Raw genomic sequence first — 23,905 nt, 5'->3', positions numbered from 1 at the left:
CCTCATTCAATGCTATATATTAGAATTTTCCCTTAGGGTATATAATGTCATCAGTAAACAAGAGACAGTAATCATTGATTTCATTTTTAACCTAGGAAGTATAATACTTCCTTGTTTAAAATACACTAAACTCACATGTATATCATGTATATTTTTCTATGGTTTCTTTTACCCTACTTAACTACTGTAGGTTACTTGTTCAAAGCTACTTCACTGTACTTCAACCAGCTTACTCACGTTTGACTAAGATCAATGCTTTTCCTCTTTAGAAGGAGGGAGAATGTTACTAGTTTTACCAGAACACTCTGGAGTCAACTAGCTTTGCCATGTTAGTTAAGTCTCTCCCTTTCTCACAGCTCATCTTCCTCATGTGTAAAATGTACTCACCTCAAAAGGTTTTGTGATGGTAAAATCGGTGCAAATAAATCAAATGTTTAGAATAGTACCCAGGACATAGTGCCATGCTTGCAATGGCTAGTGTTATTATCACAACTGTATTTTATTTTACAGTGAATAATTCAAAACAATTTTTAAATATAAGGTGAAGAATAAGCAATTTACTAGTTTTGGAGGCAGGGTAGTAATTTTTTACAATTTTCATACTTATCTGCCAGGGCATACATTGATGGCTAGCATTTTGGTTTGTTCAATTTTACAGGGATGTATTATGACATTGTATTAGAATTAATACAGATTGCCACATGCCGACGCCTGTTAAGAAAACACCTTCTGCCTAGGGCGGAGGGCCTCACGCCAGCAGCAGGAGAACAAAGCTTGACAAGTAAGTTGGACCAGATTGTATATTATAGGCTTTAATGACAGCCCTGAGTTTGAGAACTGACCTAAATTGGATATCAGGAGGTGAGTGAGGTGAGTGTTCATTTGCAATTTAGCAAACATTTATTCAGTTACCTACTATACGTTAGCACTATGCTAAGTGATACAAGGCTGGGCCCTAGAGTTTTTATGAACATATCTGTGTGTACATATTATCTGCAGAGAAAGTCCGTAATGCTCATTGGACTCTCATGAGTATCCTGGTGTACAACAGAGGTTTCTAAAATACAGAAATGAAAACGAGAAGAAAAGCAAGCCAGCAATTAAAGTACTGTGTGCTGTGCTTAGTCACTCAGTCGTGTCTGACTCTGTGACCCCATGGACTGTAGTCCACCAGGTTCCTCTGCCCATGAGGATTCTCCAGGCAAAAATGCTGGAGTGGGTTACCATGCCCTCCTCCAGGGGATCTTCCCAATCCAGGAATCAAACCAGGGTTTCCTGCATTGCAGGCGGATTCTTTACCAGCTGAGCTACCAGGGAAGCCCAAAATCCTGTGTGGTAATGGCTATTTCAGATGCATGGAAGGTGTGTATAAAGTGCTTTGCGCGTGGAGACAAGAGAGCAGCCGATTCTGCCTTCACTGGGGAGAGACGGGGCTGGCAGTGTGTTGTAGGTACTGCACGCACACAAGAGCAAAACGTCTCTCTAAGAGGGACGGGCTCGACTGGACTTTACCTGTCTGTGTTTTCTCATGAATGTGCCGTAAGATTTATGTATTTATTATTAATACCCTGTACTTATTCCAGAACACAATCTAAGTTACATTGCCAATAGACATCCATTTTGATAGCATTTAAATGTTATCTCAGGAAAAAAAAAAAAGTCCTCTGGGACCAAAGAAATGAAAGGAACAGGTCTAAGAGGCCAGCCTTCTCATCACCCAGCCTTGTCTACCAGAGGAGAACCCTGCTTCACTCCACAAGATGGTGAGCCCATTGCCTTTCCTCAGACCTCTGTCACAGTGGGTGTTGGATGGCTGGTGCTGAAAGTGACCACTAAAGGCCCACAGCTGACAGCCTGGGGCATGAGAACTCCTACCTTCTACACGCCAAGGGCTAGAGTTGGCGCCCCACCCCCCCTCATGCTCGACCTGAGAAGACTTCAGAGGGGAACCGAAACGCCTGTGACGAGTGCAGTGTTTGTAAAGAGGACCCTGCGACCAGTGTTCTAAATGACGAGGCTGATGGGGGCTTCCTTTGTGGTTTATCTGGTAAAGAACCTGTCTACAATGCGGGAGACCTGAGTTCAGTCCCTGGGTTGGGAGGATCCCCTGGAGAAGGGAAAGGCTACATAATCCAGTGTTCTGGCCTGGAGAATTCCATGGATTGTATAGTCCATGGAGTTGAAAAGAGTCTGACACAACTGAGCAACTTTCACTTTTTCTGCAATGAGCTAAGCCATGTGCCTCATCTTGAGAAAGCTCATCTGCTGCAACAAAGACCCAGTGCAGCTGAAAAGACAAACAACAAACTAAAGAAACATTTTAATTAAAAAATAAAATAACAAGGCCTAGTCTGAAAAAAATGGAGTGTTTTTAACTTTGAAAATGACTGAGAAATTACTGAATTCATCCTAGATATAATGTAGGATGACTGGTCCTCAACGGGGAAAATGGGTTCAACAAGGCATAGTTAGTTGCAGATTCTAGAAAAAAATGAAACTTCACATGTGTCTGCTCTAATACATTGAAGCTTCATGGTAAAGCCAGTTACACTGAATTCCAATCCTCTTTCCCTGGAGTTAAGAAAGCCTGCAATGTTACTAATGCCTAATGGATATTATACCTGCACTAAATTTGTACTTTTACTGAACATGTACTAAAACTAAAGCCTGCTCAGCGAGATCATGTGGAAGATGTGATCATTATAGCAAGATGTCATTTATTCATTCAAGATCCTGAGAATTTCACAGTCTTATGTTCCAGATAGTAGAAAAGTACATCCTCAAAGTTTTGTTTGCTAATAATTATTTGGGTCAGAGCCTACTTGTTTACTAGACTTACTATGTGTCATCGCTGTTCTGCATGCTTACAAACACATCCAGATTTCATAATGAAATAGACACTAGACTTATTCCCATTTTGTAGATGAAGAAACTGAGGCACAAAGAGTTTAATAAATAGTAGATCTCATATTTGAACCCAAGCACTCCAGCTTCTAAGGCCCTACTCTTAGCCTGTATCTTATTTAATCCTGATACCAAGTTTTTAACATTATTTCAGGTGAAAAAAATAGAAGCTTAGTGTGATGGTTAAGTTAATGTGCCAACTTGACTGGGGCACAAGGAATGCAGATAGTTGGTTAAGCATTATTCTGGGTGTGTCGAATGGATGTTTCTGGATGAGATTAACATGTGAATTGGCAGATTGAGTAAAGCAGATTAACCTTCCCAATGTTGGTGGCCTGATCTAATCTGTTGAAGCCCAGAGTAGAGAAAACACAGGTGGAGTAAGGGATAATTTTCTGCCTGACTGTCTTTGAGTTGGGACATCAGTCTTCTCCTGCCCTTCGACTCAGACTTGGACTGGAACATACACCATCAGTTCCCCTGATTCCCAGGCCTTTGGACTCAGACTGGAATAGCAGCATCAGCTCTGCTGGGCCTCCTGCTTGCTGAGTGCAGGTCTCGGGATTTCTCAGCTTTCATAATCATTTAAGCCAGTTACAATAAGTTGGCTAAAGTAATTATGAGCCAATTATAAATAATAAATAGTCTATTATAATAAATAATGTGCTAAAATGTGCTTAGTCTCTCAGTTGTGTCCAACTCTTTGTGACCTCATGGGCTATAGTCTGCCAGGCTCCTCCATCCATGGGGATTTTCCAGGCAAGAATACTGGAGTGGGTTCCCATGCCCTCCTCCACGGGATCTTCCCAACCCAGGGATCAAACGTAGGTTTCCTGCATTGCAGATGGATGCTTTACCAGCTGAACCACCAGAGAAACCCAAGAATATTGGAGTGGGTAGCCTCTCCCTTCTCCAGGGGAACTTCCCGACCCAGAAATCGAACCAGGGTCTCCTGCATTGCAGATGGATTCTTTACCAGCTGAGCAAGGAAGCTCTATAATAAATAATATTATCTGCTATATGTAATAATATGATAAATCTCTTTCTCTGTGTGTTTCTATTTCTCTCTGTCTTTGTCTCTGTCTCTGCATTGATTCTGTTTCTCTGCAGAATCCAGACTCATGCACTTGGAGACAGCAAGCAGACACCCAAGGTCTTGCACTTGGAAAAACCAGAGCTGAGACATGAACTGAGATGCGATCACAGCCAGCATCTCTAATACCTGCTCAATATGTGTGCTCAAGGCAACACAGAGGTGAGGCCTGACTGCACTTCCATTATTTCTCCCACAGGTAAAATGAAACTTTTTAACCCCTAAAACAAACCAGGAAACTGAATCTTAGTTATCTCATTTTAAGAAGCCAAACCAAACATCCCTGATTCTCCGCACTTTTGTACCTGAATTTCTTCAGGTCTGTGACCCACTGAGGTCCCATCCTCTTCAGGTAGTTTATTTCCTCTTCCTCCTCAATGATCTCCCGAATCTTATGCTTCACATCTGGGTCCTTCACCACCACAAATGTCCAGGGCTCTGTGTGGGCCCCACTTGGGGCTGTTCCTATCACACATTCAATTAACATCACAAATTAAAACTGCAGGAAAATGTGACTGTTAGCTAAGAATTCCTATAACTCATATTTGCTCAAGATAATGTTAGATCATCTAGTGCACAAAGTGCCCAGCAGTAGCCTCTGGGGTCTTGCTGACATCCTGTTTTGTTCCACCTCGCTGTCAGGGTCTTTGAACCAACTAAGGCTGAGATCAAGGCCAGTAGTTCCTGGGCTATGGGAGTTTATCACTGCTTCTCTTATTATGTGGGAGAAGACGTCCTTTGAAAACTATACAGTGACCAGTAAGGAAACTCAGAGGGCAAGCTCTATCAGGCAAAATCCTCCAAAATCCTATTTGTTTTGGTATTCTTGAAAAAAAGTGTTAAGTCGTGAAGGTTATTGGAATTCAAAAAATTTAAATGGTAAAAAGCGTGTAAAATTTTTACATGGTTAAAAGCACTCTCCAGGGCTTCCCTGGTGGCTCAGTGGATAAGAATCCTCCTGCTGTTGCAGAGGACATGGGTTTGATCCCTGGTCCAGGAAGATCCCACATATGAAGAAGCCACTAAACCCATGTGCCACAGCTATTGAGTCTTTGCTTGAGAGCCCAGGGACTGCAACTAGTGAACACATGTATCACAAGAACTGAAGCCCTGCTCCTGGAGCCTGTGCTCCAACGAGAGAAACTGCCTCAACAAGAAGCCTGCACATCTCAGCTAGAGAAAAGCATACACAGCAACGAAGACCCAGCACAGCCACTAAATAAATTAATAGATTTTTAAAAGAGCACTCGCCGAAAGGCAACTGAACTATAAATTGTTTAGTGCCTATATCACAGTTCTGAGGGTGGCGCTGTGGGGTTGTGGTCCTATGTGAATACATGAAACTTCTTGGCCCTGGGCGCTCAGACACGTAACAGTGGTGTCTTTCAGCTCTCACAGGCTTTGGGAAACCTCAGACCACACTTGGATCAGTCCCGGTATCCCCGACAAAGCTTCACAGTGCATCGTGGACTCAAGGAGCTTCAGTTCTCTTTACAATTTCAGCTAAGGAGCGAGCCAGGTTCTGGTCTGGATGTTGCCTCTCTGTCCTAGAAATCGCTCACTGTTTCTGGAAGCAGACCATGGTGTGGGATATTTCAGAAGCAAGTCTTTTTTTCTTCCTAATGAGTAATTCAATGGCATAAACTCTATAGAGGGGGTCTCAAGCCTGCCAGCCTTCATGAGTTCACCATCCACCAGTCCCCGTGATAGAGAGAGCATCACTGAAATGTTAAATGCAACTCGCATCAAACATAAAGCCCACATTTCTAAATAGAGATTCCAGTTCACTTTGTACATGTTGTCTGTTCACTAAATATTGGTGCCATTGAACACAAGAAATAGGTTGCCCCCTAATGTTTTCAGTTATGCCAAACTTCTCTGAATGTCATGTGCATGCATAGTTAAACACAGATATACACACAGAGGATATTTAGTAACTGTTACTAGTTAGATAAAGGACTCACCAATCTAGTACATTTGTGTTCTTAACTGAAATAAAATTTTTTATTCTTACTTCCTTTTAATTCGGGCAATAGATTTATAATGGTCATGCAATAATTTCTGAAAATTAACTTAAATGTGATTTTGTATAGGAATAAGAACCCAGTCAGAGGAGACTCTCAAATAGGGGACTTTCTCTTATATATCCTTCCCCTTGTCTGTAATTCTCATCTCTTCTTCTAGGGAGATATTTATTACTTTACATTAAAAATGGGTTTATCTTGCTTCAATTTACTTTGTGAATTCACATGAAGTTTGCTAGTTCATTGGAACAGAGCCTCATGGTGTGTAATACAAGAAATTTGGTCCCCAAAAGAGAAATATATAAATGTGAGTATGTGTCTGTGTGAGTGTGTGTCTGGGTGTGTGTGTGCTCATGCACGTTTGCATGTGTTTTAAGGGGAAGGGAAAGTAAGAGGATGTTTTTTCTCTTCCATTGTGTAATATCTTCAGAAATTTTCATTTTTCATAACATTTAATAATGTTGAATAATTTTAGAAGTTTTGAACTGTTGTCACATCTGCTCCCAGAAAGTCTGTAATAGTTAGAAGTTTGTAGAAAATGGAAGTCATTATGTCCCTAGAAGTCAGTCAACATGTGGGTAAGACTGTAACCAAGAAGGACCCTATGGGGCCTTTCTAGGATGGGCTTTTCCCATATCCTCTGCTTTAGCTCCTCTTGAAGTACCTAGATAACAGTATCTGATGCACATTTCCAGAGCTGGTTTTTTTTTTAACACCAGACATCACTTTTTTTTTTTTTCACTTTTTTTTTTTAAGTTTATTTATTTTTTAACTGAAGGATAATTGCTCTACAGAATTTTGTTGTTTTATGTCAAACATTAGCATGAATCAGCCATAGGTGTACACATGTCCCCTCCTTCCCTCTAACCTACCTCCCATCTCCCTCCCCATCCCACCCCTCTAGGTTGATACACAGACCCTGTTTGACTTCCCAGAGACAAACAGCAAATTCCCATTGGCTATGTATTTTATCTATGGCAATGTAAGTTTCCATGTTACTCTCTGAGGTGAAACCCCCCACCAAATGGAAGGTGTTAACTATTTGACCCCATGAGCTCATAGCCCCAGGCCTCCTGGAGCCTAAGGTCTGATGAAGTTAACCCCTATGACACCACCCAGCAGCCAGTCAGAGACTTGTGCCTGAGTGGATCACATACCCTGCGACTTCTCTCCCTCACCTGGTTTTTAAAAATGCTTTGAACTCAGGGGGCTTTTAGGGAATGAACCACCCCTCTCCTCTATAAACCTTTCTCTGCTCCAAACTCCTACATTTTGGTGTGTTTGGCCTCACTGTGCACTAACAAGACTTTACAGGTAAACCTATCACTCCAGGCTTTATCTGCTGTGTTTGAATGTCAACATTGCTCTACTACTATCTCTTGCAGCGGACATTCTCAAAGACCCACTGCGCATGTACAGACCTGCTGCTTTGATGACATTATCAATGACCTCCACTGGGACCTGCTCGTGACTTATGAATCTAACAGACCGTCTCTTACTGAGAAGTTCATAAAACTCTTGGGATCTCTTAACCATTTCCTTCTCTGGGTATCTGGTGTGGGAGAATGGGATATGTTCCACCTCTTCCTCTGACTCTTGCCATTCATCAGCCTCTGCAAATAGGAACAAGACAGCAAATTAAAAGATCTCTTGGCTTTGAAAGGGGATGCCCCCTCCCCACCCCCATATGCCTCATTAGCATAAGAATTCTTTTTGAGTTGACTATTTTTAGGAAACAGAAGACACAGGAGAAACTCTGAAAACCAGAGTAGAAGTCACTCTTTGGTAAGCAGAGGTTTACATTTATAAAGGAATTCTCCATTTGGAAGTATCTTCCTCTCTGCCCCAGGAAGAGAAGGATGATTCTAAATCACAATAAACTCTTGTCAATAGAGAAGGTGTGGCCGTAAATCTCTGTAACAACTTTACCCTTATTTACTCTGCTTTTTCTGATAACCTCCCATAACTGACTCTGCCCAGCGCCCAACACCTTTCTTTTGTCTTTATCTGAAACTGATATTTAAGGTGGTGGCTGGGGCCATTTCCCTGGCAGCTCAGCTGGTAAAGAATCTGCCTGCAATGTAGGAGACCTGTGTTTGATTATTGGCTCGGGAAGATTCCCTGGAGAAGGGAAGGGCAACCCACTCCAGTATTCTTGCCTGGAGAATTCCATGGACAGAGGAGCCTGGCAGGCTACAGTCCATGGGGTCACAAAGAGTTGGACATGACTGAGCGACTTTCACTTTCTTTCTGGAGCCATTTCAGGGGGGTTACTCAGTTTTCCTGGATCTCTCCCATGTATACAAGAAATATACTTATTGTTAAATTTCTGTTTGTTTTTCTCTTGTTAATCTGTATTTATTATGAAGAAGAGATGTCTCAGCAAAAAACCTAGAAGAATAGAGGGGAATGTCTTTTTCTCTTTCAGAGTCACAAGGTGGCCAGTGGGGAAAGAGAAATCAAGTTCTCAAAAATATCTCTAAGGATATGAGCTCAAAAACATCATAAAAAGATGAAAAGGGTCTGAGAATCCTGAACTCTGATCTTGACTGTCCTCCAAACTCGACTGGTTACAAATCAAGAAAAAGAAAATTTTTGCTTTCCCAAAGATGAGAAATATGAATTTCTGTTAATGGTGAACTAGCTTATTGAAGCAATCTCCCACCAGCTGAAAATCACTGAAGTGAAAGTGAAGTCGATCAGCTGTGTCCTACTTTTTGCGACCCCATGGACTGTAGCCTACCAGGCTTCTCCGTCTATGGGATTTTCCAGGCAAGAATACTGGCGTGGGTTGCCATTTATTTCTGGAGATTCCAACCCAGGGATTGAACCCGGGTCTCCCACACTGTAGGCAGACACTTTACCGTTTGAGCCACCAGGGAAGTCCAAAGTGTTAGTCGCTCAGCCGTGTCTGACCCTTTTGTGATCTTATCAACTGTAGCCCTTATCAACAGGCTACTGTTCACGGAATTCTCCAGGCATGAATATTGGAATGAGTAGCCATTTCCTTCTCCAGGGGATTTTCCTGGCCCAGGGATTGAACCCAGGTCTCCTGTATTGCAGGCAGTTTCTTTACCATCTGAGCCACTAGGAATCATTGAACACTAAGATCTTGAAAAAAAAAAAAAAAGTATTACTTTAAAACCTATTGTAAAATCATTAAATTGCTAACAGCATAGTAAGATATACCCAGGCCAAAACTTAAGGGAAATTAGGAACCTGCGAAGGTAAATAAGTGCAAAAGCTGCATTTGCCGTGTTAGTACCTGCCAATCCCTATATATTTACATGTTTATTTTTTTATTTTCAGGGATCAAGAGAGACAGAAATCAAAGCTCAGACCCGTATACAATGGGAAGTCTAACAAGCTGGGGTCCCAAGACCACATCCTTAGAAAAAGTAAGAAATGTAAATAAGTCAGCCCCCAAGGGGTTACAGCATTTCTGTGAGTCACGCCTCAAACTTGAACTTGGAACAATGTGGTCCTGCCTGAAAATAGCCCCATCACCCAATAGAAGCAAATGCCAACATAGAGATAATTTTAAGTACAATTGTCAGCAACCCACCAAAGACAACCAGACATACACAAAACCAAAACACCTTGAACAAAATATAGCAGAGCAGATTTTTAAAAATAGAATCAGACACCTGAAGTCTCCAAATATGGAATCGTCAGACTCAAAATGTAGAAAAACTTTGATGGCTAGGTTTAGAGGGAAAAAAAGACAAGCATTTATAAATCTGTAGGGTATAGGAAAAAATGAAAAGTTACATGGAAAATATTTTAAAATAGACATTTTAGAATTGAAAAATAAAATAATAGAACTAAGAACTTGGTGGATGAGTTTAACAGCAGGTTAGACATACCTAAAGAAAGAGTTAATGAACTGTAGATAACTCAGAAGAAAATATCTTGAATAGAGCAAGGAAAGACCAAAAGATGGAAAACATAAAAGAAAGATCAAGAAAAATAAAACAGAATGAGAATGTCTATTTTATGTCTGATGATAGTCACAGCAGGAGATGGGAAAGAGGATGTGGCAGAGGCCATATTTGAAGGAGACTATTTGTTAAAAGGGCTTCCAGGGTGGCTCAGCAGAAAAAAAGCCACCTGCAATGCAGGAGACACAGAGACTCAGGTTCAATCCCTGGGTGTGGAAGATCCTCTGGAGGAGGGCGTGGCAACCCACTCCAGTGTTCTTGCCTGGAGAATCCCAGGGACAGATACATGCATCTGATTAAAAAAAAAAAAAAAAAAAAACTGATGAAAAATGCCAGATCTACAGATTCGAGAGGCCCAGTCAATCCCAGGTAGTAAAAGAGAAGGAAATGGCAACCCACTCCAGTGTTCTTGCCTGGAGAATCCCAGGGACAGAGGAGCCTGGTGGGCTGCCGTCTATGGGGTCTCACAGAGTCGGACACGACTGAAGCGACTTAGCAGCAGCAGCAGCAGTAAAAGAGAAAAGCCCACATCTTTTATAATCAAATATAAAATCTCAAAATCAGCCAGAGGGGAAAAAAAAGATTCCTTTAGGAAGAGACCCAGATGGCTTCATAAGGGAGTTAGTTCTACCAAACACTCAAAGAACATGCATGCATGCATGCATACTGAGTCGCTTCGGTCGTGTCAACTCTCCAGGCTCCTCTGTCCATCGGATTCTCTAGGCAAGACTACTGGAGGGGGTTGCCATGCCTTCCTCCAGGGGATCTTTCCAACCCAGGGATTGAACCCTTGTCTCTTATGTCTCCTGCATTGGCAGGCAAGTTTTTTACCACTGGCACCAGCTGGGAAGCCTGAATAATACTGGAGTGGGTTGCCATGCCCTCCTCCAAGGGATCTTCCCGACCTAGGGATCGAACCCTCATTTCTTAGTTTCCTGCATTGGCAAGCAGGTTCTTTATCACAAAAAATAATTATTGCTAAATTTTCTCAAACTCTTACCAAGAATAGAAATAGAGGAAACATCATCCCCAACTCATTTTATGACACACACAGCCTTGTTACCAAGTCTGACTAGGACATTAAAAGAAAGAAAGGCTACAGATTCAACTTCCTCACAAATATAGATGCAAAGAGTCCTGACCAAAATATTAGTAAACAGAATTCAATGATATATAAAAAACAATGCACTTTGACCAAGTTGGGATTATCCCAGGAATGCAAGTTACCAACATTAGCAAAACCATGTTTGTTACATTCACAATTATTACATTCATTGTAATACAGAAAAAGTGTTTGATAAAATTAGGCATTCATCTCTTAGTAAATTGGAAGTATAAAGGAACTTTCTTAACCTGATAAAGTCTAGCTATGGGGAAAAAATGAAAACAAAACACCCCAGAACCAACTGCATAGTTAATGGTGAAACATTTAAACTCTTCCATCAGATATTGAAAATGAATTAATATTGCCTATTCTCACCAGAGTTTTAATTATGAAAGACTAATTTTTGAAGCTTTTAGGAAAGAATGTAGGAGACTATCTTCATGACTGTGTAGAGAAGAAGAATTTTTTAAATAAGATACAAAAATATTAACCATAAGGAAAAAATCTGTTCCACTTACCTACACTAAATTTATCTTTACACCTGCCTGCTTCTACCATGTTCTTCCATATAATATATATATATACATATATATATAATTTATTCTACCATATAACATATCTATATACATATATATAATAATTCTACCATATTATATATATATATTCTACATGTATACATATGCTTAACTTGAGTTAGTCTTGGACTTCTGGTTATTGTTGGGCTTCACCAACTACTAGAATCTTGGAGACAGAAGATGCCAAAAAGAGACCAGTACAGAAAGTGGACTTCTGTACATCAAATCAGAATAAATTGATGTGAGTTGAACTCTTCAGGGAAATTTAAATCAGATAAATAAGGCTTCACCAAGAAGGCTGCCAAGGAAATAGACACTGAAAATATCACTGGAATCTAATGAGTAGATAGTTCTTTTATACAAAGGCTGAAGTCTTTCCTAAACCTGATCTGATATTTTTCAGCCTGATGGGGATTGGTGCAGAGAAGCCACATAACCAGTAGAAGGCAACTCCTACTTAGATAATAGCAGGTAATCAGAATCCACTATGATTAAATTCCCAAAAATGCTCAGCACTTACTTTCATTAAAGTAATAGATTTAGAGTGTTTTAAACCATAAAATTTATCTGTGTGCATGTGCATGGCTTACCTGAATTATTACTGTACTACCTAAACTGTACCTTTAGAAAACTGAATATAATGCTATCATATATCTTCCTCATTCACAACCCAAAACCCAATGAATATTTGCCTGATAAGACATATTATATCCCATGCCTTCAGCTGTGTGACAGAAAACAGTTAATTGTGATTTTCTTCCTTGAGTAGATACAAATCCATTTTGATGCCATGGATTAACTGATGTTGGGGTTATGATTATATTTTGGTTGTTGTGACATTTACTAAAGGGTTCTCATTTCCAGTAATGGTTATTTACATAATTTAAACCAACTCTGTAAAGTAAAAAAAGCTAAAATGCTTAGTAAAATATAATTTAGAATGTTTTCTTCTACATATTAAGAGCTAATCTGTAATTTCCCTGGTGACTCAATGGCAAAGAATCCACCTGCAATGCAAGAGACTTGGGTTTGATCCCTGGGTTGGGAACATCCCCTGGAGAAAGAAATGGCAACCCACTCCAGTATTCTTGCCTGGGAAATGCCATGGACAGAGGAGCCTGGCAGGCGATGGTCCATGGTGTTGCAAAGGGTGGACACGACTGAGCAACTAAACCACCACTACCAATCTGTGACTATAGGACATCATAGTTAAAAATCTAGGTGAAGGTTAGTACCAGGAGAGGTAGACCAGCAATTCAGTGTCCAGACAATATTTTCCAGTTGCCAAGAAGCAGCCATGAGGCTGAGTTCAGACAAAGAGATGGTGACAAAAGTCAAAACCCCAGGGCCACCCAGGGCTTGAAGGTTTATATTCCAACAGTAAGACTAAAATGTAAGTAATCCAGTCCTGGTGTCTTAGAGCCTAGGATGATATCCTGTGAGTGATCCAAGGAACCATAAGTCTTGACCTCATATTAAAGTTGTCCCAGTGTGACAAAGCTGCTCAATTTGTAGGCGCAAATGTGACTATTCCCTGGAGTAAGTAACAATATCTTGTTGTTGTTGTTTAGTTGCTAAGTCATGTCTGAGTCTTTTGGGACCCCATGAACTGTAGCCCATCAGGCTCCTCTGTCCATGGGATTTCCCAGGCAAGACTACTGAAGTGGTTGCCATTTCTTTCTCCAGGGGATCTTCCTGATCCAGGATTAGAACCACTGTCTCCTGCTTGGCAGGTGGATTCTTTACCACTGAGGAAAGCCTAACTATATCACCTGGGAAGCCCTAACTATATCTCAGGTCTCAAAAAAATTGTGAGTAATTTTCCAAAAGAATAACCAGTGTACAATAAAAAATAACTGTGTTCAAGAAAATAAGAAGTCATAAATAATAACCATAGAAACCACAGGCATCAGAAATAGACCTACAAAGACTTGAGATATTGGAATTATCAGACAGATCATGAAGCAGTTTCAAACTGAAACTAGTGTGTAGGATGTTTACAGAAAGTACCTTTGGGAACTAAACCTGTGGAAAGGTGAGGGAAGAAACATGATTGGACAGAAGACATCATACTTCATTGTAAGCCTTGTATGATGGCTTAGCCAACAATAGGGCATCTTTGGAAGAAAAATAGCCCATCAGAGTTGTCTGCAACTAGGCCCAAATGACTGGGCCTTTATACCCCTAAGCCAACCAGTCATTGCATATAAACCACCCTGGGAAAGGCAGAATCTTGGGCAAAGCAAAGGTAAACTCTGGAATATGCAGACAGTTGAAGGCTATTTGTTTACAATACTCCCAATAGAAGGAGCAACAAGTCTTTCCTTGAAGGGTGAAACATTTCCATGCCCATCACATTGTAACTCTGCAATCCCATGCATACCCCAGAGATAGTCATGTGTGTGTATCCTGGAAATAAGTATTAAAATGTTCTTACAGGCATAGTTTATCATAGTCCTGAATTGGAAATAGCCCAGATCTTCCTCAACAGTAAAATAAATAAATTGTGATATACTCATGAAACAGAATACTATACAGCAGCAAAAAGGAATGAACTGCAGTCACATGCCTAACCTGAATGAATTTTACAAATAAACTGTTAAGCAAAGGAACAAAGTGAAAAGAATATAAGCAATAAAATGCTACTGTTAGGAATGCATATTTAGGGGATACATCTATAAAGAAAAACAAAGAAGTAATTCCCATAAAATTAAAAATAATAGTTTTGTCTGTGGGATGAAAGAGGTGTGACTGGGAATACATGGGTTTATGGAGTACTAGAAATTTATACTTCTTGATCTAAGTGATAATTATATGGATTTTTGCTTTCAAATTATTTGTTAAGCCATTCATCTATGTTTTATACACGTTTCCAGCCAGCATATTACATATCACAGGCTTCTCTGGTGGCTCAGGATAAAGAATCCACCTGCAATGCAGCATATGTGGGTTTGATCCCTGTGTCCATGAGGTTGCAAAGAGCTCAACATGACTTAGTGACTAAACCAATCACTACCTTACACTTCACAATTAAGGGATTTGTGTGTGTGTGTGTGTTTTGTTTTAATAAGAAAGCCATAGAAATGAATTACGCAAAAAACCCCAAGGGTAGATCAACTGAACACAACTGTTAAGACACTTCACAGTCTCTTAAGTGAGTCAGAAGGATGAGAGATAAATCATCTGGGGAAGGTGGGGCAAAAGTAGGAGATGGAATGAATGAATACAGTTAATTTGTCCTAAACATGCAGTAATCTCTCATGGAGCCAGAACTATAGCTTAGGTTTCTTAACTCTTAAATCAATGTTCCTCCCTTCCTGCCCCCCCCGAGAACGGAGGTTTTGCTTTCTGAGGCTGGTTTCAGTTACCCAGGTTCAACTGTGTTCTGAATATATTAAGTGGAAAATTCAAGAAATAAGCAATTTATACCAGTAGTCATGTATGGATATGAGAGTTGAACTACAAAGAAGGCTGAATGCCAAAGAATTTATGCTTTTGAACTGTGGTGTTGAAGACTCTTGAGAGTCCCTTGGACTGCAAGGAGATCCACCCAGTCCATCCTAAAGGAAATCAGTCCTGACTATTCATTGGAAGGACTGATGCTGAAGCTGAAACTCCAATACTTTGGCCACCTGATGAGAAAAGCTGACTCATTGGAAAAGACCCTGATGCTGGGAAAGATTGAAGGCGGGAGGAGAAGGGGATGACAGAGAATGAGATGATTGGATGGCATCACCAACTCGATGGACATGAGTTTGAGTAAGCTCTGGGAGTTGGTGGTGGAGGGAAGCCTGGAGTGCTGCAGTCCATGGGATTGCAAAGAGTCAGACATGACTGAATGACTGAACTGAACTGAAGTTTTAAATTATGCATCATTCTGAGTAAGATGATGAAATCTAATGCCTGTCCTGCCCCATCCCCCCACCCACATGAATCATCCTTTTGTTCACATATCCACCTAATTAGACACTTAGTAGCCTTAGGGCTTACCTGGTGGCTCAGATGGTAAAGAATCTGCCTGCAGTGCTGGAGACCTGAGTTTGATCCCTAGGTTGAGAAGATCCCCTGGAGGAATGCATGGAAACCCACTCCAGTATTCTTGCCTGGAGAATCCCCATGGACAGCAGAGCCTGGTGGGCTACAGTCCATGGGGTCACAGAAAGAGTCGGACACGACCGAGCAACTGAGCACAGCACAGTTATCAGGTCAACTGCTGGGGTACTGCTTGTTCTCAAGTAGCCCTGATTTTACTTAATAGTGACCTCAAAGCACGTGAGTAATGATGCTGGCAATTCAGATATTCTCTTCAGTTCAGTTCAGTCGCTCAGTCGCGTCCGACTCTTTGCGACCCAATGAACCGCAGCACGCCAGGCCTCCCTGTCCATCACCAACTCCCGGAGTTTACCCAAACTCATGTCCACTGAGTCGGTGATGCCATCCAACAATCTGATCCTCTGTCGTCCCCTTCTCCTCCTGCCCTCAGTCTTTCCCAGCATCAGGGTCTTTTCAAATGAGTCAGCTCTTCGCATCAGGTGGCCAAAGGATTGGAGTTTCAGCTTCAGCATCAGTCCTTCCAATGAACACCCAGGACTGATCTCCTTTTCTTACTGTGTCGAATTTAAACTTTACCATAGGCATGTATGTATAGGGAAAGGTTAGGGTATGTAGGGTTCAGTACTATCTGCAGTTTTAGGTATCCACTTGGGGTCTTGGATGGTTGCCCCTTAGGATTAGGGGGGACTGCAGTCAGTGTCCAGGAGGTAAGATGTTGCTTAGGGATCCCTCAAATAAAGATGAGAATGACAATCAAAACGAGGATCCAGAAGATCCAGAAGAATCCAAGAAGATCCAGGGCCTGGCCCTGAGGGTCTGGGGCATTCCAGGTGGAATTCAGGTAGGAGAGAGTCCTCCGCCCCAGCGAGCACCCACACATTTCACTCCTGGGTATGTGATGATGGGGAAAAGAAGGCAAGAGGGAGAAAAGGGGATTTGGGGGAGCTTGAGAACCCAACTACAATACTAGTAGGGATCATGGTAGCTCATTGCTAGCAGTGAGAAACTTCTTACACTTTACTAGCTCGGGGCAGTGGGAGCCCACACTGTACACATTTAATGAGATGGCCCAGTTACTAAATCAGAAGGTACTAGATGTGATGGGGGAGTGGCCACTAACACCTACCAGCTTTCTAACGTTCCACCCTGAACCAAACCCAGATATCATCAGGTCAACTTTATCAAATGCATCAGCAAAGACTTTCGACACCAGTGATACTCCCCCACCATGTGTCCAAAGTCCAGCAAACTCATTTACTCAATGGTAAATGAGCGAATGCATGAAAGGCCTCCTTAACTTCAGGTCCATTTGCAGAAACTAAAGGCAGCGAAGGGGCATGAGTCGGCAGTTTCTGCAGCCACTGAAGTCCAGGGTAGGCGCTCCTACTCGGGCAGAATGAAGGGGCAGCCTCTCAAGCCTTATCAGCGCAGCCTTGTCTCTGAGCCGGCAGATACACGGTCCCAACCACCACTGGGTTGGCTTGTCCTGAAGGGCTTTCTGAGCAGAGCACAGGGGGGCTGCTCTTCCTGGAGCCTCTCCCAGGACAGAAAGTCTACCCTCGACCTGGGGAAAGGGGTCAGCTGAGCCAGATGGAGAGAAGCTCCGAGGGACTGCAGGGCAGTGAACCGACACAAAAGGCACGGCTCTTTCCTTCCTCTTGAAGTCCTAACCATCCCCCGCCACCCCGGCCCCCGCCCCCAGGAAATGTGGCCTCACCAAAGGAGAGGGAAGAGCCTCCATTCTGTGGCTTTTCTGCCTCCAGCCCAGACCAGCTAAACCACTCTGGTGGATTCATTCAAGTGGTGGAGCCCACATATTCCAAAATAAATGCACACTGCTGTGGTCTGCTTTTAACAGAAGTCCTGTGCTATCACACATGGAGTTTGCTATTGACACCAAAACCAGCTTGCCTTGTATCGTGGCTTAAATGCCAGGGAACCAAATTGCTCCCTAATTAGGTTTAATGGCCAAGTAATTCTAGGTCATGTTTATCCTTTAATGTTTAACTTGGAGGCATTTTTCTGGCTGCATTTTTCTATGTGAACTGCTTTTGTGTTTTCGCAGTTCCACTTCCAAATCTTGGCAAACGGGCCAAATGTTTTCCGGCTATGAAACCGCTAGGCCAATTTGTGTCGTATCATCCTTGTTCCCTCCCTGCAATTTTGGAGGAGCCTTGAGCAACCATGTTAATAAGGCTCTGGGTGACGCAGCTCTTGCAGTTGACAATGGGAACAGCTCTGGGGCTCAAGATTGGCCCAGAGAAGGTCTCCTTCCCACTTCCTCAGCCATCACTTTCCCTTCTGTGTGGGCCTCTCTGCCATTTGTTACAGTGTAAACTGACTCACTAGCAACAACAATGGTGGGCGGGGGTTGGGGCGTCTGGGAGTGTTCAGCTGGAAAGATCTGGATTAGAGCAATGCTATTCCAGGTGAAGTGGACAGAACTTGTTTTCTGAGCCCCTCCACCTCTTCTGGGGTCCCCAGTGTTCTGTGTTGACCTTCACTCTCCCCAGAGGCACTCACCCAGATTTGATCCCAAGGATGACATCTCCATCAAATCCTTTCCTGTCCCTAATCTTCTCTCATCTGAATTCGAATTTACCTCTCATTTATCTTAGGACCATAATGTCTTACAGGAGGCCTGGTAAACCAGCCTTTTAAAATTAGTCATGCAGAAGTATGCATGGGTGTCAAAAGATGATGAAAGGCAAAGATGAAGCTGAATTCCTTGCTTCTCATAGCAGAGGAAAGCTAGGTTGGTCACGAGTGCTGCTCTTACATAGCGTTTTTGTCAGTGGTGTGCTGGTAAACCAGCTCTCTGAGAGTAGGGAGAAAAAGATCACTGAATTATAGCACTGGCCAATTTCCAGTGCTATAATATAGAGTCAGCACTTCCATCATGGCCTGACTTCAAGCTACTAGCAAGTGAACAATGGCCCATAAATTTCCTGAACCTCTAAGATCTCAGGCTAGTTCTTGCATACCACTTGGTTGGAAAACATGGAGTTCAAGCATTGGTTGACTTCCAGGCATGTAAGAGGGTTGATATCGTCTGTAGGAACAGTGTTACTTGGTTGAGACTGCTATTGATTGGTTGGCATGCAGAGGAGCTGGTACTAGAATGAATCTATCTCTAATCGGTTGACTTGTTAAGCTTTTACTGAAATGAGCTGTCATTGATCCAATGAACAGGTTTGAAACAGCTGCATATGGGTACATAAAAATCTATCTGTTCCTAAGTCTGAGGAACATTTTTATTCTCAGGTATTGAGCACATTAGATAAAAATTTTGGCAAAGCCTTTATTAGCAGTGACTGGGACAATAAAAATTCAGTTAGAATACTAGCTTTTGGATGGCTAGCAAAGCCAAGTAAAGAAAATCCCCACTAATGTTAAAATGGACACATCTGAATGTGTTTCCTGTCTTTTCCTCCTACTTCCAGTTCCATGAGTTTTCATGAATCTGGGACTGACTGGAGGGTTTTTGTGTGGTATCTTCAGTTCATTTTGGGGAAGCAATCTGAGGTTTCCTGTTTGAGATTAAATATGGGTCATTTCTCTTCCTCAGGCCTCTGCCACAGATAAAGAGGGAACCGAAAATCACCATCAGGACACCATGTGTGACTGGTCCCCAGACAAAATCTGTGTCTGACATCTAATCAGCATGTCCTCTGTGTGACCCGCCCCTTACCCCACACAGGCTGACTCCCCGATCGATCTGTGAATGTGGAACAGGAATCTGGTGAGTCACAGCTGGCAGAGGTTGGATTGGTGCTCATATTTTCCTTAACTCACACTAGAATGGCCTACAAAACTTATTTTACTGTTTTGTCTCTGTGAATTTTCAAAATGGCTTGCCCCTGGTCTCTAGTCACTGTTATCAAAGCCATCTCGTGTTGCCTTGGCAATGGTAGCCTTCTCCTCTCCTCCACTGGAGCCACGGTACTGGCGGTGTATCCTGTCTTAGACTGTGTCCACCCACCCAGTGGTTAAGAGCAGGGACTTGGGTGGCAGAGGAGACTGAGTTTAAACATTAGCCCTAACTACCACCTGCGTGCCCGTGTGACCTCAGGAAATACCACTTAAGTAGACAGCAAAAATCCCAACAAGAGACTGTGAACTCTACACTCGGGGAAAATTTGCTCATGGCTGCTGAGGGGGCCACTACACATTCACTTCATTCCTCTTTGTAAAGAATAGAGAATGGAAAGGGAATCAACAGGCAGAGAAGCAGAACAGGGTTGCAAAGCTTTGGTGTCTGGTCCCAACCATCAGGAGCAGGTCCCTGGAACCAGGTCCCTGGTTCCCCACCAGCCACATCGATCCTTTTGTATCCCTTCAACCCTTGGGTCTTCAGAGCCAGTGGGCTTTCCTCAATGCACACACTACTTCTGATCTCTCAGGGAATGTTTAACCCTGTGGGCCATCTCCTGCCTGCTCTGTTCTGGGTCATTCTTTGGAAAAGATGTCTAGCTTGTAAGCCTGGAACTCTGCAACCAGCCCCCGCTGGGTCCTGGCTTCACCACTAGCTGCTTGGACAGATGATTTAGATGATCTGAGCTCAGCTTCCTTATCTGTAATATAGGGGAGATAATAGTGCCTGCTCCCTGTATTATGAAAACTAAGTGATTCACCCTGTGTAAAAGTGACCTCGGATATAGAAAGTACCTGGGAGGGCTTGTTATGACTACTAACCTGACCCTTCTTCCCTACATCTTGTCTTCCAAGTCCATTCCTCCCAAGCAGTTCCTCTCATCTGAATGTGCTCCCCACCAGGTTCTCTCCTCAGCCTTCTCTTTAGCAATAGCCCCTAGTGAATTCATTTGTTTTCCAAGTTCCAAGCATCACTGTAAGCTAGTGACTCTCCAATCAGTGTCTGTGGCCTGGATCTCTCACCTAGAAACCTCCCTATCTTTCTACTTCAATGTGCCACTGTTCTCTCAAGTTCAGCATGCCCTGCACTACACTCAACAGCTTCCCCTTTAAACCGGGTCCCCCCCCCCCACCCTCATATGACAGCGTTGTTCTAATTCTTCCAGTCTCCAAATCGTTGCCCTCTTCTTCTTCCGACATCTAACTTATTGCCAGAGCCCACTGTTCTTCCTTGACCGTCCCTCTGATCCACCTCTTCTCTTGCATCGCACTGTCCCCACCGCCCTGCCCATTGTTACTGGAGCAGATCCTTACCCAGCTTCAGAGTGGATCTCCCCTCATTCAGGGAAGTGCTTCTCAGCTGGCATAGTTGGCATCCAGGGAGGAGAGTAAGAGGCAGCCCTGCTAGGAGGCTGTCTGGGCTTGGACCCTGTGAGGTATATTCAGTGTACCATTTATGGTATAGCCAGTGGTGCATGGCTTCCAGCATGGAGCACCAGCTGTGTACCCCACCCCCAAATCCTAAGGTTAGGACAACTCAGAACACGCACACACACTTACACACACATGCACACATATACTTCCAGGTGGCCTCTTTTGGAGGGAGGGTGGAGCTTTATTTGGGGGAGAGGGGCGGGCTCCAAAATCACCGCAGATGGTGACTGCAGCCATGAAATTAAAAGACACTTGCTCCTTGGAAGAAAAGTTATGACCAACCTAGATAGCATATTAAAAAGCAGAGACATTACTTTGCCAACAAAGTTCCATCTAGTCAAAGCTTTGTTTTTTCCAGTGGTCATGTATGGATGTGAGAGTTGATTATAAAGAAAGCTGTGCACCAAATAATTGATGCTTTTGAACTGTGGTGTTGGAGAAGACTCTTGAGAGTCCCTTGGACAGCAAGGAGATCCAACCAGTCCATCCTAAAGGAAATCAGTCCTGAATATTCATTGGAAGGACTCATGTTGAAGCTAAAACTGCAATCCTTTGGCCACCTGATGCCAAGAACTGTTTCATTTGGAAAGACCCTGATGCTGGGAAAGATTGAAGGCAGGAGGAGAAGGGGACGAGAGAGGATGAGATGGTTGGATGGCATCACCGATTCAATGGACACGAGTTTGAGTAAACTCCAGGAGTAGGTGATGGACAGGGAGGCCTGGCGTGCTGCAGTCCATGGGGTTGCAAAGAGTCAGACACGACTGAGCGACTGAAAACTGGAGCCATTACTACTCCAGCTGAGAGTCACTGAGCCTCTTCCGAGTCAAATCCAGCCCACAGAACCACCTCAGACCCTCCCCAAACACAGATCACTCAGAGCTCCCCCAAACCCCTCCCTTCCTGCCTGCCTCCTTCATCACCTTGTCTCTCTTGGGTCAACCATGCCCCAGCCCATCCTCAACATCCCACTTCATTTTTGCCCCTTCCCTGGTCAGCATAGTCCTTCCGTCTTCTTAGCATCTTTCCTAGCAGTTCTGTATTCAGGCTCCTTCTGTTCCTCTCAACCTCCTCATCCTTTCTATTCATATCCTAGTAATCCACCAGGCCTGGTTCAGTCTTTCTGTAACTGCCTCGCCAAGATCCCGAGCCTTCTCAAAACACCTTATAATCAATCAGTTCCGCCTGTCTCTTTATTATTCTCTTTTAGTTGTCTGTTCATTGCCTTGTCTACTGAATCAGACACTTAACTTTGAGGACCACAGCCACTCTTGTCTCTAACCCATAGAGTTGCTGTAATGAGTAGTAGTGAGCCCCTACACAGCTGCCCCTTCTTTTATTTCAAAGTTCTTGATCAAAACCTGACTACTTAACTCATGGCCACACCAGCCCATGCTGTGCCCCCTGCAGAAAGATTTTAGCAGCCAGTCAGGACAGGAGCTGGGGAAAGCCAGCCCTTCAACAGTTCTTTTACTGACAATCCAGCTTTTTACTTGGTGACAGCAAATGACAAGCTGACACCCAAGAGAAATGATGTCTCTGTCACACACTAATTTGTTTGCACAATAGAAATTGATGATGAAACTGACCTGCCTGCATTTATTTCTCTCCATAAGCCCCGCCACCCACTTGACCTCATCGTAAAAATACAGAAGGTGGAACTGGAGCAGCAGAGCCAGTGTCTTTACCTGCTTCCTCCTGGTGGACATCGGTGCTGCCTGTCGAGTCTTCATCCACCCAGGGACGGGCCTCAGCCCTAGGCTCCCTGTTCCTTCTCTCAGTGCCTCCATCAGCATTTTTAAAGATCCACACCATCAAAATGCAGACGACTGCTACCAAGACTGGAGTCAGAAGAAACATGGTGGTGAGGCTGATCCTGAAGGGTGTCCATGCTTCCCAGGCTGGGGTTTAAACAAACAGGGACAGGTGTGCGGAACGCTGGGAGATGAGTGAAGAGAGGGAGGGGTTTGCCCAGGGAAGGAACAGTGAACCTGCTGACTCCACAAGGACTTTGCCAAGGAGCAAAGATCACAGCTGCGTGCATCAGGGTGTGCTGTGGGTCTGGCAATGCGTGGGTGAGTGCACTTTTTTAAATTGTGTACTCAATCAATATATTCTTAGACAATCATTGCCAGGATTCGAGGATATACTTTGAAGCACTAGATCTTGCCAGCCATGGTGGAAGGTATTTCACCCTTCTCCTGTAGATTTTGCTGAAAGCAATGTGTCTTCGACTGATGTGTCTCCTGGTGCTAGGAGTAGCTAAGTGTTGGCCCTTCTCAACCAACCTCCATGGCCCTTTTGAGCGGTTCCCAAATCTGGGATGTTTTCCTGTGGTTTTAGAGACTAGGCAAAGGATTGGCTATCTCAGGCCTCTTGTGCACATTTTGGCTTATGTGTATCTATATTATTTGAATTCTTTTCAACCAGTGTGTACTATTTTTTTTTTTTTTTACTATTTCTACTTTTTTTATTGTGATAAAATATAATAATATAAAATTTACTATCCTAGCTCTTTTTAAGGCTCCAGTTCAATGACATTAAGTACATTCACAGTGTTGTAAACCCACCTCCACTCTTCCAAAAACTGCTTCATCATCCCAAACAGGAACCCTCTAACCATGAAGCAGTAACTCCCCACTTTCTCTTCCCACAGGCCCTGGTAACCTCAGACCCACTTCCTGCCTCATGATTCTGACTATCCTAGGAGCCTTCTGTAAGTGGACCCATACAGTGTTTGTCTTTTTGTGAATGGCTTGTTTCACTTAGCCGAAAGTCTTCAAAATTCATCCATGTTTTAATATGGATCAGAACGTCATTCTTTTTCATGGTTTAGCAGGTTCTATATATTTTTATGGGGGCTTCCCCAATGTCTCAGTAGGTAACAAATCTGCCTGCAATGC

The 23,905-nt window shown here is 43.1% G+C and overlaps 1 protein-coding gene across 3 annotated transcripts in view; it reads right to left on the bottom strand.

Moving 5' to 3' along the window:
* The window catches only part of IYD (iodotyrosine deiodinase), a 28,457-nt gene extending 5,506 nt beyond the window's left edge, over positions 1-22,951 (bottom strand). Inside the window, exons 1-3 of one of the 3 annotated variants that reach the window (XM_043888626.1) lie at positions 22,691-22,950; positions 7,521-7,634; positions 4,303-4,462 (exon numbers count right to left, since the gene is read on the bottom strand). In XM_043888626.1, coding sequence (XP_043744561.1) covers positions 4,303-4,462; positions 7,521-7,634; positions 22,691-22,862 — 446 coding nt within the window. In that variant the 5' untranslated portion in view covers positions 22,863-22,950. Of the gene's footprint in view, positions 1-4,302; positions 4,463-7,442; positions 7,635-22,690 lie in introns of all 3 variants that reach the window. The other 2 variants (XM_043888625.1, XM_043888627.1) reach the window with 2 other exon arrangements.
* Positions 22,952-23,905: the final 954 nt, after the last annotated feature.

The sequence above is a fragment of the Cervus elaphus genome, chromosome 26 (assembly GCF_910594005.1).
Source record: "Cervus elaphus chromosome 26, mCerEla1.1, whole genome shotgun sequence".
NCBI classification, from domain to species: domain Eukaryota; kingdom Metazoa; phylum Chordata; class Mammalia; order Artiodactyla; family Cervidae; genus Cervus; species Cervus elaphus.
This window is presented reverse-complemented; position numbering and strand designations above follow the sequence as displayed.